Genomic DNA, 17,471 nt, shown 5'->3' on the forward strand with positions numbered 1-17,471 from the left:
CTGTGAGCGGGGCTACTCTAAAAACAATATGAAGTGCGTAAGCAATAATATTCACAATTTTCTTTTATTACCATCATTTGTGTTGAGTTTCATTCATATATATGTATATTGACCCCCTTCTTGAAATTAGATGTGGCAGATGCGGGATGAACTCCTACCACAAGATCGCATGAAAGCAATTCAAGAGGAATTGGCGGGGTTCTTTCTTGACCATGTCATCGATAAAGCCGGAGAATACTATGTGGAATATGAGTTCAGAGGTTAATTAGGGGATTGTAATAGATCTTATATTGTATATATGTAGCCACTAGTAGCATCGGATAGATATACGAAAACTTGTTGTTCGACCAATCTCTCGGAGAAGGAGAGGTATATCACTTATCTCTGTATGCATATGTTCATGACGATCTTCTGTACTTAATGGTTTACTTCATTTGCTTACTAGCTAGCATGTCGAGTCCTCTCTATATGTATAGTACGTAGCGTCGACCAAGCACGGAGATAAGAGAGGACACTTCTCTCTATTAGCTAGCTAACACACCCTAAATTACCCCCTAAACCACCCCTTTCAGAAAAAAAAACCTCAGCTGCTGCTAGCAGCTGACGCGTGGATGCCTATTGGTCCCGGTTGGTGCCACCAACCGGGACCAAAGGCCCCCCTGCCTGGGCTCGCCGCACCGGCCACATGGAGGCCCATCTGTCCCGGTTCCTGTAAGAACCGGAACTAAAGGCCTAGGGCTTTAGTAACGACTCTTTAGTCTCGGTTCAAAAACCGGGACAAATGAGCCTTACGAACTGGGACAATAGGCCCTTTTTCTACTAGTGTAGTGTTGGTTAGGTGTCGCTTGGGAGACTCCGACAAGATTGTGGAGTTGAACCAAGAAGTTTGTAAGGGCAAGGAGATCGCCTACTTCGTGAAGACATACCCGAGTGAGGCAAGTCCTTCGTGGCGATGGCCATGGTGGGATAGACAAGGTTGTTTTTTCGTGGACCCTTCTTTGGTAGAGCCCTCCGTGGACTCGCGCAACTGTTACCCTTCGTGGGTTGAAGTCTCCATCAACGTGGATGTACGATAGCACCACCTATCGAAACCACGCCAAAAAAGTGTGTCATCATTGCGTTTGCACTCTCCAAACCCTTTGCTTTACCTTCATATGCAATGTTTTATTTTCCGCTGCTAAACTCTTAAAATTGCATGTGTAGCTTGATTGCTTGACTTGTGCTAATTGCTAAATTCTGCCCACAACTAAAATTGAAAAAAAAAGTTAATTTTTTTTATTTGATCAAGTAGTCTAATCATCCCCTCTAAACCTACTTTTGTTCCTACGCAGGTCTACATCAGGTTGCATCGCGAGAGCCACTAGATGCCTCTGTTGCATCGCTCGAGTCTGACTGGTTAGAAATAATTGATTTGAATGTTTCTATCGGGATTGGCTGAGCAATGCTTTAAACTTCATGCAGACCAATAACTAGATGCAGGCCAAGCAATCAAAAGAAGGATTTTTGCACTGCACGGGTCTGATTGGGCTAGAGCCTATCAAACATATCCTACGTATCCACCAGATGTGTCAACCATGGTTGCACATCCACACATTGGTTTTTCTCACACACAAAAAAGGAAAAAACCACAATGGTGTGCAACCCCAGTTGCACTTCTTCCGGCTGTGCGCAACTGCTCCTCCACCGTCCGCCCGTAAATGTAGTTACGTGTCTGGCAACCATGCAAAACTACTTTTACCTGGCATTTTAACCTCGATTGAAAAGTTGACAAAAAGTATTCAGGTGTTAGAAAATGTAAATCAAGGAAAAAAAGGTTTAAGAAAATAACATATAAATGAGAAAGGAACGTGTTCGGCATCCCTCTGCTCCTGGAGCGGCCGGAGCGGAGCGGAGCAGCCCGTGGCGCATTTTCCTAGAGTTGTAAAACTGGCGCTCCATCCGTTCCCGTATTATACAGAGCTGGAGAGCTGCCGAACAGGGCCTTAGCCACAACCATATACTCCCTCTCTAAACAAATATAAGAAGGTTTAGGTTTGAATCACTACTTTACAGAGGGAGTACAACTAATAGAGCCATATGAAACCCACGAGTTACAATATTGTAGCACTTCCCTTAGCTTCCGTCTCCTCTTTTCCTGCCCACGCTAGCTGCACCATGAACGATGAGATGGTTGACGTTACGAGTTCGAGCGCCGAAGGCGATCTGCAGCAGTGGGCGACTGGGTGGGGTATTGGGCGCGAGGCGGCCAAGCTTAACCATGTCCGGCGACACCTCAATTCGGTGCTCACCGAGGCGGAGGGGAAGGAGATCCATAACGCGCAGCTGGCGCGATCTCTCAAGGAAGCCCGTCATATGGCTTCGCACGGCGAGGACCTCTGGAGCGGGCTGGACTACTACCGCATCCAGGAACACCACCACGACGGCGCGGTGAGTGCCTTCTTCAATCTACTATCACTGTTTATAGGTAACTGATGAAGCAAGAGATTCACGTGATGGAAAAACCATGCATACAGGAGTATAGATTTTTCAATCGATCGGTGTAGATCCAGCTGTTGATTTTGCCCGATCGATCTTGATTTGTTTCCTGTGGTCTGCACCCGGCAGGAAGGTCGTCGGGTGGATGGATGGCATGGGGGAGAAGAGCCTCAAGATCTCTTGGCTGAGGAAGGTGGGGAATCGGGGACCGCAGTTGTCCACGACATGCAACAGGTGAGAGTGTCCTTGTGTCCTGTCCATCGCTGCTTTGTCGGCAAACCTGCCCCAGCCTATTATCTCCACTGGGTATTTTAGTTCCTTCATTAACATAATACTAATAATATAATAAAAAAATCCAAAGCATGCTTTGCATGTATCATGGTCTCTCTTTTTTTTTGCGGATGCCCGTATCATGGTCTCTCTCTCTTTTTTTTTGCGGATGCCCGTATCATGCTCATCTCCCCATATTGCAAGTACAACAGCTTTTCCCCTAAAAAAAGTACAACAACTTTTGGAGTAAATTTTCTCCCATGAGGTTCATGCAAGATCCAAGTTAAGGGCCTCTTTGCTTCGCAGGATTTTAAACCGTGGGATAGAAAAAAGATAGGATTGGAATGTCATGCTCATTTTAATCCTACATGATTTTGGGTTATTTGATTGCATCATAGAAAAACAAAAGGAGTATTTCAAAAAGGTTTGAGTGGATACTAGAAATCCTATAGGAAGTAGTTAAAAAATTCCTTAGGAAAAAAACACTATGGAACTCAATCTTATGAATTAAACAACCAACTAGAAAAAAATTCTAAGGACTCTAATCCTCCAAAATCACTATAAAAATCCTTTGAATCAAAGGAGCCCCAAGGAAAATTTGGACAGTAATTCGGGCTGAATTATGGGGAGGTCAGCATCATCTAGGTCATAAATCGTGGGGTCAGCTCAGCTGCCATGTAATCATAGGCCATTGTATTTAATTAAAGGAGGTGAGAGGGGAAGTTGTATGTTAGACTAGCTACAATGGAGAGTAACATACACTAGTAACATACACATATCCCTAGACTATATTACTACTTTCATAGTGGGTAGTAACATAAGACTACCCATAGTGGGAGTAACATAGGTAGTAACATCACACATATCTAGATAAAGTAGATGATGTGGCAAGCAATAAATGAAGAAAGAGAGGGGAGTGGTAACATAACTAGTTACTAGTAGTATGAGTAACATCATACATATCAAGGCAAGATGTGTCTATAGCCTAATAAATAAAGTGTTACATGTTACCACACATATGTTACTCCCCACTATAGAGGTAGTAACATAGACTAGTAACATGCACCATGTTACTAGTCTATCTTACTACCCATTGTGGCTAGTCTAAGTGTGGTGCCATGCAAAACTTCGTTTATTAGGTTATAGACTCATATTGCATTGGGACATGTAATGTTACGGTAACTAGCTAAGTTACTCAAACTACCTCTCTCCTCATTAACTCATTGCCACGTAAGCAAATTTGTTGAGTTGGACTCGATGTTACCGTTGAAGTTAATCCCACTTCTAAGCTCGCTTTTCTATGACGTGTAATCAATACCCTGATCCTCTGTAGCTTATTTTCCTAGTGTTCCTCTCCTTCCCATCTCGGTACAATTAGGTCACAATGTTACAAACATGATCGGATGATCCCTAAGAGCAACTAGTAGACTCGCCATATGGCCCCAATTACCATAATAACCATTCAATATGGCGATTTTGGGACAAAAACACACTCTAGCAGAGTCACCATACGGGCCTCGGTCGCCATAGTTTATGGAGGGCCGTCCATATCCAGCCGCAAGACTCCATATTTGAAGGCTGGGGGCATTGGTTTGAAGCATGCTCCATCCACCAATGGCTCGCACGGGAAGGCCTATTACCCCCCCCCCCCCCCCCACACACACACACCCCCACCCCCTGCTCATAACTAGAAAAAGACATGCTTCCCATCTAGCAACCCACACCCTCTACTTTCCTTCTAGTTGCCCTCAGCCTGCACAATCACCGCCGCCGAACTGGGTGATGTTCTTGGAGTGAATTCGATGTCGATTTTTGAATACGTGAGAAGCATGGAATCCATAGAGATTTCATGCTTCTCACATATTTAATCATCGTCGTCAGAATCAAATCGCCGCCATCAAAATTGAGTCACCCTCGCCGCGCGAATATCGATGATGTTGTATGAAACTATGATAAGCATTAGGTGGGACATCCGCGTGGATGTCTATTATAATGCTTATTATGATTTCGAGCATCGCCGTCGAATAGAGTCGCCGTTGCCGTAATCGGCACCCGAAGCTGAAATCGCCGCCGGATCGGTACCTGAAGCCAAACCACTGTCGGAATAGGTACCCGGTCGAAATCTTCCTATCCCTCGCCGCCCTGCTCATGGTCATCTAAGCCCTCGTCGTCGTGCTCGGGATTTAACTGAATGTTGTTGGTTTTTAAATAAATATGTATTGCAGATTGGAGGAAAAAATAATGTTACACTGACGAGTGGGTCCCTAGACATGGAGACCGCATTATAGCAACTCTATGTTTGCTCACAGCCGCCGCGGCGCTCCATATCATGGATGTTAATTGCCTAAACTTGATAAGAACGAGCAAGAAATCATAAGTTTTAACGACTGAAACTAAAGCGTATTGTGCTCTCGTACAAGATTCAACTACTTCACAATCACGAGGCAATCGAGCAGCCCAACAAGGCTTGGCAGGTGCGTGTGCCCGGGCACCTACATGCCCCTGCGAATTTCCGCCGGCACCCCATCAGGACCAGGCGCTTTGAGCTCTTCAATACAAACCAAAGCGTCTTCACTTGTTCCTCGGTCTATTGGCCACGCAACATTTTCTCCTCTTGGAATGATAGCTTGTAGGATGCCTTCATTATTTTGTCCAGCTCTAGAGGTGAAAAGGTTGTAAAAGTAGCATGCAATATGCTCTTTCGTTGGCTTACTTTTCTTAGGGCATCTTCAATGCTGACTCGTAAATTTGCTCTAGTATCCCTCCGCGGTGGGGAAACTAGTCCGCAAATACGGATGCAGAAGCCGTCCATCTAACATTGTTCGCATACATTTCAACCCTTGTTTCAACTAACCAGATGAAATTCATGCAAACACGACGGATTTCATTCAACTTCGGTCATAATTTACATTAAAAAAGTCGATATTTCGACCGTTTAACTAAGAACTAGAAGAAGAAGAAATCTAAACCCTATAACGGATGACCACCTCGTACGCGTCGCCGTCCTGCCATGCCGCACCGCCATCGTCGTCCCTGCCGTTGTCATCGTCATCATCATCGTCCCCGTACGTGGTCCCTCAAGCGGCGGAAAGGCGCTGAGGGCCGTGGGAGCCTTATCTGGTGGTGCCCGTCGCTCGGTAAGGAGCCACCCCGCCTCCTTCAGTGCAATGCGGAGGGTCAGTGCGGCCACTGCTGATGTAGCCTTTGGAGCCTTGGCGGCGGCCTTGTCACGACCGGAGTTGCCGGAGCAGCCGCTAAGCGACTGCACCTCGCTGATCTTGGCAAGCTCGCCGTCAAGGTAGCGGCGATGCCTGGCGGTTGCCTCCACAGTGGTGACGGAGCAATCGAGTGCCCACGCGACGGCCAAGTAGGGGGTCTTTGAGGGCCCAATCCGGCATGGTGTCTCTTTTGGCGAACGCAGAGCGGCTGTCGCACCGCGCCTGCTGCCTCGTCGCGCGCTCCTCGTCAGAGACGACGACCTCGGGGCCCAAGGGCCCGCCGACACTGCCTCCTAGGAGGTAGTGGAGAATGCAGCCCTGCACCTTCGCGATCACGGGCGGCAGCTCCACCTTGACGGTGCGGCGGTGGTCGCGGAAGCTAGGCAAGCCCGTCATTGCGGGCGTATCGACTATGCGGGGGGCGGGGGGGGGGGGGGGTGTGTGTTGGCGACGTTGGCTCGTCCTTGACACGATGTCCGATCTGGACGCTGCGGTAGTGCGGGGGCAATGCCGACTCTTCCTTGACTTGGCGTCCGATCTAGACGCCATGGTTGCGCTCGGACGATGTCGGCTCGTCCTTGACCAACCGGAGCTGGGACGCCGAGGATGGTGGCTCCTCCTTGACGCGAGCTGGCGATGGTGGTGACGTGCCCATGTAACGAAGTGAACGCTTCGTCAATAACTCGATCTAACGGATGAATTCTTCGTCCGTCACAGCGGCCTCCGAGAGGAGGCGGGGCCTATGCTACGACAGTTGTTGCTGCGGCATCTAGTCCTATGGCCAGAGGAGATGACGATCTCCTCCTTGCCGGAGGAGCCGGACAGCGTGTGCCGAGATGCAGACGTGGTCCTGGACGGACACGATGTCGTGCACGCTAAAGTTCATCTCGGTGCCGCCCTCATGGATGGTTGCCGAGGCATGGTCGCCGTCCCCGCCATGGGAGGAGGTCGTGCAGGCGCCTCCGGCCATGCAGCCACCGCAGGGGGCGCCTGCCCACTCTCAGAGGCGAATCCAGGATTTCTCAAAGCCTGGGGCTAAAACTAAGCGGCTATAAATAACGGTTCCGGGAAGATGGTGGCCAGGTCGGCGGCGGCGGGAAAAACGGCTCCTTCAGTTTTACAGTAGGATTTTCGGCGAGTGGCGGCGCGAGCGTCGGCGGCGGTGTAGGGGCATCCTCTCGTTGGCTGGAGATCTGAGGCACGCCTCCAACCTCCCTCCCAGCGTCGACCAGATCCAGCGGCCGCCGGATGTGGCGCTTCTGCCCCTTGTTGCCTCTTCCTCCCTTGGGTGGCCGGAGCGGCATCGGCAGTGGTTCTGGGCCTTCTCCTTCTTCGGCTCCAGCAGATCTAGGTGCGCCTCCGACCTTCCTCGGCCGCCTCAGTACCGTCGGCCGTTGTCCTCCTCTCTGGTGCGGCGGTGTCTCTTTGTGCGTGCGGCCATGTCCTTGCTAGTGCTCTGCTCGTGCAAGTGGTGTTGGCTCGACGCTCTGGTGGCTGGTGTCGTCTCTGCGCTGCTCGTTCTACTTCATTCTGTGTCGTCGTCGTCCTCGTGATTTACAATGGCGTCACGAGTTCATGCCCTGGATAGTTCTTGCTGTCTGTGTGTGTGTGTCTGTTTTTTTTTAGAAAACAGGCATTTTGGCCGGCCTTAAATTAACAATGGCAGAGTCGATTACACATCAAAGAAAAAGAAAAGGAGCCTGCCAGCAAGGCCTAGTCCTAATCCGCTGGAAGCGGCGCATCATCCGCCCTGCTATTTTCAAACCAATAAAAGTTGCACAATTTTGGTACAAGTACATGCCATACCTACGAATTATAGGGGGGATGTTTTTTTATTAAGTGTGATTTGCAACATTCCAAGACAGACATGTGCTTACTGGTTGTTATTGTATCTGCTCAGGTTGCCAAAGACACCACAGAAGAACATTCATCTTCAGCACTGGCTGCTCTTCAAATTGTGCCCTATGCCAATGTTTCCAACCCAATAGTCCCGTCCACCAGCAGCAACACTCGCCCGGAATGGCATCTTGGCGTATCACGTGAGATAGATGAACACGTTAAGGCCTGCATCAGGATGACCAGCAATCTGCAAGAGGCCCTTGTGTTAGAACATCTGGATGACCGTTATGTTATTGCGCAGAGCACAGGGGCGACTGATCCTCGGGAGACGTCATCTTGTCCCACCAAACCCAAAGTTTATGGTAGGGACCAAGATCGGGACCTTGTAATAAGCAAGTTAACAAGCAAGGAATCTGCTGCTGAGAAAAACCTCTCCGTCCTTGCCATAATCGGTTACGGAGGAATTGGGAAGACTACCCTGGCTAATGTGGTTTTCAATGACTCTGCTGTGTCAAATCATTTTGACGCGCGGTTATGGGTCTATGTTTCTGGCTATTTTGACCAAGCTAAGATTATGCACAGAATGCTCGAGTCCTTGACTGGGGACGACAGGCATGAAAACATCAAGGGTTTGAAGGAGCTGCAGGGCACCCTTGAATCTGCACTGAAATAAAAAAGGGTGCTACTTGTGTTGGATGACATGTGGGAAGATAGGCAACAGCAAAAATGGGATGAGCTGCTAACTCCACTGCTTTCCAGTGATGTTCCGGGGAATAAAATTCTCGTGACAACTCGAAAGCCATCTGTTGCAAAATTGATTAAAGCTACAGATCAGATTAGTCTGAATGGTATAAATGAAGACGACTTCTGGGATTTTTTTAAAGAATGTGCCTTTGGAGATGAGAACTACAAAGTTGAACCAAGGCTGAAGAAAATTGGAAAGGACATACTTGTCCAGTTAAAAGGTAATCCTTTAGCAGCAAAAAGTGTTGCCAAATTATTGAGAAAGAATCATACTGTTGATTTCTGGAGGAGAATTCTGAAAGATAGTGAATGGAAACAACAAGCAGATGACTACGATATCATGCCGGCCCTGATGATCAGCTACAAATATTTACCGGTGCACCTCCAGCGGTGCTTCTCATACTGTGCTGTTTTCCCAAAGTATTATAAGTATGAGAAAGAATGTTTGGTCAATATGTGGATAGCCCAAGGTTTGATATGTTCCACTGACAACATGCATAAACGAACGGAGGACATTGGAATTGAATTTTTCAGTGACCTAGTTGAATGGGGATTTCTTCAAAAGGAATTTGAACTTATGACCACACATATCATGCATGATCTCATTCATGATTTGGCACAGAAGGTTTCATCTCATGAAACCTTCACCATAGGGGACACTGAGTCTAGAAAGGCACCACAGCTTGTTCGTCATGTCAGTATAATTGCTGAGTGGGTGTATAAGACAGAAATAGATGGCACCGTGCATCCTAATGAGACTTTCCTCCGTGGATTTTTTAAATCATTTGGTGAGCTGCAACAAACTAGTAGTAACTTGAGCACATTGTTGCTGTTTGGTCCACATGACTTTGAATTTGCACACTCATTCCGCCAAGAATTCACTGAGGTGAAGTCAGTCCGTGTGTTGAAATTAGACATGGTGCTCTCTGATCTGGATTTAATGATCGGAAACATTTCCTCATTTATTAATCTTCGCTATCTGGAGTTGGGCTGCTTTTATAAGGGCCCCAGGTTGGAACTGCCAGAGGCTATATGTGTGCTTTATCATTTGGAAGTACTTGATATAAAGAAAAACTGGGGAAATAGCACAGTTTTACCAAGAGACATGAACAAGTTTGTTAAGTTACGCCATTTTATTGCCAGGGATGAGTTGCATGCAAAAATAGCGGGTGTTGGGGAGATGGTTTCCCTTCAAGAGCTCAAGGCATTTGATGTCCGAAAGGCAAGTGAGTTCAGCATAATGCAGTTCAGAAGATTGAATCAGCTCAGAGGATCAATTAGGATTTGCAATCTTGGTGATGTAGGAAGCAAAGACGAGGCCATCAACGCAAGAATCTCTGAGAAGGTCCACCTCACTGGTTTGCATTTATCGTGGAACACTGTGTCTGAGGATAGAGTTCATACTGAAAGTAATGTTGATATCCTCGAGGATCTGAAACCACATGCCGGACTTATAGATCTGGGAATCATAGCATACCGTCATCCTGTACCTTCATGGCTCAGCAACAATATTCACCTCACCTCATTGCGGTCACTTCATCTGGATAGCTGCTCTTACTGGAAAACGATTCCAACACCCCACCAATTGCCTCTGCTCCGTGAGTTGAGGTTGAGTAATATGGTTCGTGTTTCCAAAATAGAGATTGGCTGTTTGGAGATATTGGAACTACGCACTTTGCACCGTTTAACACAGTGCATAGTTTTGGACAAGGAGCAGTTATCTGTGAATCTGCGAGTTCTTGAGATAGATGACTGCATTAGATTGAAGGAATTCCCCTTGCTGTCTATCTCTAAAGATACGCTAATAAGTGATTGTCAGTTTACTCATCTTCACAGGCTTTGGGTTCGCGGTTGCTTTGTTCACATGAGCATCTCACAACTTCTGCACATGGATTCTTTATTGTATATAGATTTGTTCTTGAGGCCAAGTTTGGAGCAATTTCGACTTGTACCGATTGGCCAATCAGATGGGCTGCGCATGGAAATCAAAGGAACTGCGGAAGTTAAGAGCAAAGATGAAAAATTGTTCCCATTCAACAAACTCAGGGACTTGGAGGAGCTTGAAATAACAGATTATCCAGGTCTGATGTGCCTGCCATGGGAAGGCCTTCAAAAGTTGGCATCATTGAAAAAATTTAAGATGAGTAACTTCGGCAAACTATTTTCTTGCATATCTGGGCTCTATCTGCCTCCATCAGTCCAAGAACTTGAGTTTAATCGGTGCAACATCACAATGAAACAACTGTCGCATGTCCTGCTGAGCCTTCCGTTGCTCAAGAAATTCAGTTTAACTAGTTGTGAAGAGGTGACATCTTTACCTATAGGTCTGTTTACAGATGAACACAACCAAACAGTGGAAGGCTCCTGGCATATCCCTCCCAGCTTCTTGGCGACTCTGGAAAGCTTGGAGATCTCATTCAGAATGAGAGCGCATGCCAAAGAAAGCTCAGTGATGCAATTTTGGAGCAAGCAATGCTTGGGGAAGTTCACCTCTCTTAAGAAAGTTGTCATTGAATATTGCCCTGCTCTCCTATCTACTGTGATTTCAGGAGGAATGTCCCATATACCTCCATCTTCTCTGGCAACACTCCGTGTGGATTGCATCACAGACCGCCGTCTGCAATTATCAGAACTCTCTTCCCTCACCGATTTACATGTCATTGATTGCTCATCTTTGACATGTGTCAACTTGGATGGTTGCACTGCATTACGAGAGCTGTATATTTCAGGATGCGGCATGTTATCATCGCTTGAAGGTATGCAGTCATGTGAGGCATTGCGGCAGTTTAGCATCTATGATTGCAAGGCGCTTCGTTCGCTCAGAGTATCGCTCGGCAGCCTCGCAACACTGAGCATAGAGAGCAATCCCAATTTGGCATATGTAGACCTGAATTCTTGTACGGCGCTGCAGAAACTGTGCATCAAAGGCTGCGCTACAACAGCGTCGTGGGATGGTCTTAAATCCCTTGGTGCTCTCGGGGACTTGAAAGTTGAAAATTCTCCAGGCTTCACAAGGTCATGGCAATTAGCATCGGCAGAAGTTGAGAGCAAGCATAGCAGCTACTTCCCGCGAAGACTGCAAGTGCTTGATATTGATGACATTGGTGTCCTATGTGTGCCCATTTGCAGTCAGTTAACCTCTCTGAAGACACTCACCATTCATGGATCTATTTATTGTCGGCGTGACTATGTGGACGCTTTGACGGATGACCATGAGAGAGCACTGCTACTTGTCACCTCCTTGAGAGACCTCGAATTTGATCAGTTTAAGCATCTCCGGTCACTGCCTGCAGGGCTTGAATGCCTTACAACGCTGCAGAGGCTAACTGTTAGCAGATGTGAACTTATCACGTCCCTACCAGCGGGGGGTATCCCGGCATCGCTCAGGGACATGGAAATCCATGGTTGCAGCGAAGAGCTAACTGCACAATGCCGAGCAATGTGCAGAGATCGAAAGATATATTTTGGCGTTGGTGCTTATACCGTTGGCTCGATAGAAACAGATTAGCCTGAGTATCTGTATGTATCAAGATGCTGCCATATATAGCTCCACTTTCTGGCTCCAAATCTGGTTTGATCCTTGAGAGCTTCAGAATCAATCAGGTAGGGAATCATGTTTCAAATTTAAAAGTTGTCAGATTTCTGTTTATGCGATGTATTCCTCTGACTGACTGACTGATGTGCTAAAGCTCAGTCAGGAAGTTGTAATGTAGGAAAACATTAGGTAAAGTCTTGTTTTCCATGGCTTATTCCTCCATGGAATTTGTAGTGGGCTTCACGCTGATCTGTTTCTAGAATGTACTGACCAGACTTGTTTCAATTTTGACAGGATGTAACCGGTTCTTGCTGCTACAATCTTAATTGCCAAGAGTATTGAGAGAAGAGAACCTGTGTGTATTAAATGCATGTACATCAGGGTTCAGGTTCGAAACGACGGATGAAGAGATTTGCTAGATTTATCCTATCCAGGTAAAGGGATTTTGAGCACACTTAACAAATTCCAATTTACGGATTCGCCGATAGAAATGATCAGGCTGTTTTTTAGGGACTTGAAGAAAAAGACTGGAGAGCTGGAGGGATTTAAATCATTTGTTTTTATCTTATGATGATGCAGTTCACAGACTTATTGTTTTACTCTCCTTTTTCCACAATTGATAGTATCAATTCATTCAAGGCAATTCAATAGTGAGTCTACTAGTAGAATAATCCATGTAAATGAACTAAACCTTATATAGAATCTAAATAGAATTTAAGAAGCAGTCAAAATAACCAAATTCCTACAATTTACAAGTTCCACGACGTTAAGTTGTTGCAGAGCTCTTAACTGTAAAGGGTATTCACTTGGAAACCGTCAAAATCCATACAATTTTCATGCTACTACTGCATTGATTTGAGTAAATTACGTAAAATCACCACTTTAAGGGCTAGGTTTGTAGAAAACACTACGTTACATTTTTTTTCAGAAAACACCATGTCTACCGTAAACATTTTGCAAATTATATTGATCGGCAGATTTGGATCAGTTAAACATGTTTATGACAGTTGGGCCCTTTTTTGCTTACCTGGCCTAACATTTTTGTGTCAGATCAAATTTAATCTAGATTTACAAACCAGTCCTTAGATTTTACATAGAGACCCTGAATCAAAACGTAAAAAAGCAATTAGACACACGTGCATCCCACACCACTGGTTGGTGCGGTCAACGCTGGCGGCGCTGGGCATCTCCTTCGCGCAGCGGCGCAACCACGCACGAGCCACACCGGGGCAGCGGCGCGACATCCCTCTCCAGATCCGTATGGCACCCCATGCCTGCTCGTCTTGCGTGGCGGCTGACAGCCACGAACTCATCCCGCCGGACGGAGGGCCATTGGATCTGCGCTACGCGAGGGCCGCCGCGACCGAGGGCCACTGGATTTGTGCTGCGCGGCGCCGGCTGGGGCGGTCAACGTCGGCGGCACTGGGCATCTCTTTCGTGTAGGAGGCCAAACCGGGGCGGGCGGCGTGGTATCCCTCGCCGATTCCGGGTGAGGTGGCGGTGCTCAGGTCAGATCCGGGGCGCGTGAGGTGCTTGGGGCTCACCGACCAGAAGTTGAGGAGGTCAAGCGGCGGCGCGGCTCCTGCAGGGAAAACGCGACAGGCGAGGTCCAGGGGTTGGAGCTCCGGTGAACTCGGGCGGCTGCGCGGGCAAGGCTGACCAGGTGGCTGGACAAAGTCCAAGGACACAAGGGGCTTCGGCGGCACGATGAAGAATGTTGGGGCGTTTTCGCTTTTTGACCCATCTAGCGCTGACGTTAGCAAAACGTTAACTGAGCCAAATCCGTCCATAGACATACATGGTGACTTCTGCAAAAAAAAATGTAACATAGTGTTTTCTGCAAACCTAGCCCTCAAAGTAGTGATTTTATGCAATTTACTCAATTGATTTCTAACGTAAATAGAACTGTAAATAGTATCCCTTTGTATTCACCATTTCGTTGAGCAAGAGCTCTAGACTAATCTGGGACATTCCAGAAATCAAAAGGAAATGGAAGATGTTCCCAAGCCAGAAGCAACATCAAGCAACTCTTAAACACAGCACAGGAAACAAGATTAAATAGCAAGTTGACCATCTTTAGATTCTCAGTCGACCAACAGCTGTCTTAATATCAAAGAGCTCATTCTAACACAAACGAACCCATAAACCATGGTCTTAAGCTACAATCTCGATAAACAAAATCATCGCAGTGTTTGCAGAATTCAAACATCAACAGAGAGGACAGCACCCCACGCGCGCATTGGATCTGAAGACCTATTGGGTGCTCCCACTTGCTGAAGAGTCGCTTCTTCACTCCATGGTAGCTCCAGAACCAAAAGTGCCGCCGCCGCCTCCACGGCCAAAGGGCCTGGCAGCACCACCAGCACCCTGGAGAAACAATTATACATTGTACCAAATTAGATAACCATAAGTATGGAGTTATATATGTCCAATGAAGGAATGTTTTACATAGTACTCCCTCTGTCCCAAAATAAGTGACTCAACTTTGTACTAACTTTACACTAAAGTTAGTACAAAGTTTGGTCGCTTAATTTGGGACGGAGAGAGTACCAACACAAGAATTGAGCACTGTTTAACGTAGTACAAAAAACAGAACTGAGCACTGCCAAGCTAAGATCAAGCCTCATAGGAAACCGGAGCTGAATACTACTATCAATGATCAAGCAAAAAAGCAAACACAGTATCACAGTAGAACAGTTCAACATACAATGTGAGAAACAGAGTCTAGTTACCAACACTTGTTCAAATGCTAGACGCTAGAAACATAATCATGCCATGAAAGCAGACCTCAGTCGATGACAACAATCATATGGAATTTAACAACAGTAAGTGCAGCCCTTACCCTGAAAGCTGGCTGGTACTCAGCAGGAGCTCCACCCTTCTCACCAGCAAAATCCCCTGGAGCACCACGTGGGCCTCCTCTGTAACCATCCCTGTCACCATACCTGGGCCTGTCACCCTCAAAACGAGGAGGACCCCTGCCAAATTTAACAAAACCAATTAGTGAATAGGAATACATCAGTGTTCTTGATATATGAATGTAACATTAACAGAAAAGCTGGATACCATGGAACAATTGCATTTCATACTTTGCCAAATGTAACTACTTATGACTTTAACTACACAGCATTCCAGGGAGGAATTGCAAGTTCAATGATAGAATATATAAAGAATGCAAGCCTAATTCCCCTGTGTTCCCACAACTAAATCACATGGCGATATAACAGAAATGGAACAAGATTATTATTGAGCATTACTGTGGCATGGCAAGGTTCATCAAATAATTTAATCTTTGCTAAACAAATGTTGGATCAGGACTAAAATTATACTCATTCCAAGTCAACAGGCACCAAGACTGGACAGACTAATAAATATCCAGAGTATAACTACATGATCAATGAGGCACATCCTCACAAGATCTTATGCCCAAAACAGACAGACAGAATGATGAAGATACTTAGCTCACCTGGGGCGGTCACCCGGTGGGCCAGAGCCGAAGGGACGGGACGGGGGCTTGGCGGACTTCTTGAGGGTGTTGGGCACAATCTCAGACGGCAGGTTGAGGAAGGTGCGGAGGAACTCAATGCCGTCGTTGGTCAGGTACCAGTAGTAGTGCTGCCACGAGAAGGTCTCCCTGACGTACTCCTTGGACTTGAAGCTCTGCATGAGCTTGATGACCTCCAGGTTCGAGGCATCGACCTGGGGGTGCTTGGCCAGGTTGTAGTCCTTCTTGGCGTACAAGACTCCCTCTGCACACACACGCATCACAATAAATTCAGTCAAATCGTTCAGTCCGTCCAAAGGAGTAACATTCTTGCACACATCAAAAGTTGAAATTCGCAGCAAGGAATTCAGTTAAGATGCTCAGACTACTGTAATAGTCAGTAGAATTCTTCAAGATTGCAGCTTGCGCATGAACAAGATTCTTCGGTCAGGATGTCAGTGATATATTAACTGTCTATGCTCGAACCTTGCAGCAACCGCGCGTAAGAGCGAACTCGCCGCGGTCAATGGGTGCCAAGAACACTGACGGAGCAACCTGGCTAAAACCCTAGACTTGAATCGAACCCTACGGAAGAAGACTAACGAGATGGCATCTGGATCCTAACCACAGCCGGCAAGGTGCGAAAAATGGGCGAGGGAGGGGGGAGGGGCTCACCCTGGAAGAGGTACTTGCAGATCTCGCGGCGGTTCTTCTTGGAGATGATCTGCGGAGGGAGACAAGGGAGGTCAGATTAGGGAGTTCTACGACCGGAGCGACCAACGCGGAGAGCGGACTCGGCTGGGGGATGCTTACCATGGTGACGGGCGGCGGCGGGGACGGAGACGGCGTGCAGGGGAGCGGGAGGCGGAGCGCGGCTGCTGCGAGGGATGGATGGAGGGAGAAACCCTAGCCGTCTGGGGGGTCGGTATATGTAGGGAGCCGCCTGGGCCGCGAGGTGGGGGTGAGATGGGATGGGCTGGTGTGGTGGGCTTGCATCTGGGCTTGTTGTTCCTGGGGCAGGCTTTGCCACTTTGCTGTGTGGTTCTGTGCAGGCCCGGTCGAGAAGACACACGGTGGCCCACTCAGGTGCTCTTGGTAAACATTGAGATGACATGGGCTTGTGCTTCCCCTCTTCTCTTTTCAATTTTTCACACTCGCTTGAATTCCATGTTCGTTCAGACGTGCAAGCTTACTGGTTTCAGATAATGTTAACCATGTATATGAAATATGTTAAACCTGTATAAAAGATGTTTTGGATGTGCAATGTGTATGAATACAATAGGCATCAAAACATATGTTTCAAGAATTATGTTAATCGTATGTTTGAAGCAATGTTGAACATGCATTAAAATATGTTTTGGAACTGTGAGGAAAAAATGTACGATGTGTCTGAAAAAAAGTGGACATCAAAACATACACTGGAAAAAATGTGAATCATGTATATGAAAAATGCTAAACTTGTATAAACAAGTGTTTTAGATGTATACCAAAGATGTACAATGGGTATGAAAACAATAGACCTAAAAACATACATTTCAAAAAGAAAATCTTAATCAATTATTTGAGAAATTTTAAGTATTAAAAAATGTTTTAGTTACCAAAAATTAACAATATGTATGAAAAAAATTTACATCATAACCTATATTTGAAACAAATATTAATCATGTATTTGGAAAATGTTAAACGGGTATGAAAAAATATTATTGACGTATACAAAAAATGTACAACGTGTAACAAAAAATTTAGGGATATATTGAAAAAAGGAACAAACACAGAAAACCAAACAAAGAAAGCAGAAGAGAAAAAAAGAAATGAAAAAACAAAAGGAAAACTAGTGAAAAAATAAAAAGAAACAAAGAAAACAAGAAACCCGAGAAAGAAACAAAAAAACAAAGAAAACCGCCTC

At 46.3% G+C, this 17,471-nt stretch overlaps 2 protein-coding genes across 5 annotated transcripts; one reads left to right on the forward strand and one right to left on the reverse strand.

Annotated features, from left to right (window-relative positions):
- The first annotated feature begins 1,860 nt into the window (after positions 1-1,860).
- Positions 1,861-12,729, forward strand: LOC109748054 (uncharacterized). Of its 4 annotated transcripts, XM_073511319.1 has the most exons (5): positions 1,861-2,427; positions 2,605-2,709; positions 7,864-12,149; positions 12,376-12,515; positions 12,592-12,729. In XM_073511319.1, exons 1-3 carry the CDS (start codon positions 2,077-2,079, stop codon positions 8,473-8,475), a joined length of 1,068 nt encoding a protein of 355 aa, XP_073367420.1. In that variant the 5' UTR covers positions 1,861-2,076; the 3' UTR covers positions 8,476-12,149; positions 12,376-12,515; positions 12,592-12,729. The 4 variants fall into 4 exon arrangements, with proteins under 4 accessions (XP_073367420.1, XP_073367419.1, XP_073367418.1 ...); XM_073511318.1 differs by having other exon boundaries at positions 12,376-12,729; XM_073511317.1 differs by lacking the exons at positions 1,861-2,427; positions 2,605-2,709 and having other exon boundaries at positions 7,057-12,149.
- Positions 12,730-14,135: 1,406 nt separating this feature from the next.
- LOC109748055 (small ribosomal subunit protein eS10z) lies at positions 14,136-16,505 on the reverse strand. The gene is made up of 5 exons (XM_020307111.3): positions 16,379-16,505; positions 16,241-16,289; positions 15,548-15,830; positions 14,924-15,059; positions 14,136-14,448 (listed from the first exon to the last, which is right to left on the reverse strand). Exons 1-5 carry the CDS (start codon positions 16,379-16,381, stop codon positions 14,371-14,373), a joined length of 549 nt encoding a protein of 182 aa, XP_020162700.1. The 5' UTR covers positions 16,382-16,505; the 3' UTR covers positions 14,136-14,370.
- Positions 16,506-17,471: the final 966 nt, after the last annotated feature.

The sequence above is a fragment of the Aegilops tauschii genome, chromosome 3, assembly GCF_002575655.3.
Source record: "Aegilops tauschii subsp. strangulata cultivar AL8/78 chromosome 3, Aet v6.0, whole genome shotgun sequence".
Classification (NCBI taxonomy): domain Eukaryota; kingdom Viridiplantae; phylum Streptophyta; class Magnoliopsida; order Poales; family Poaceae; genus Aegilops; species Aegilops tauschii.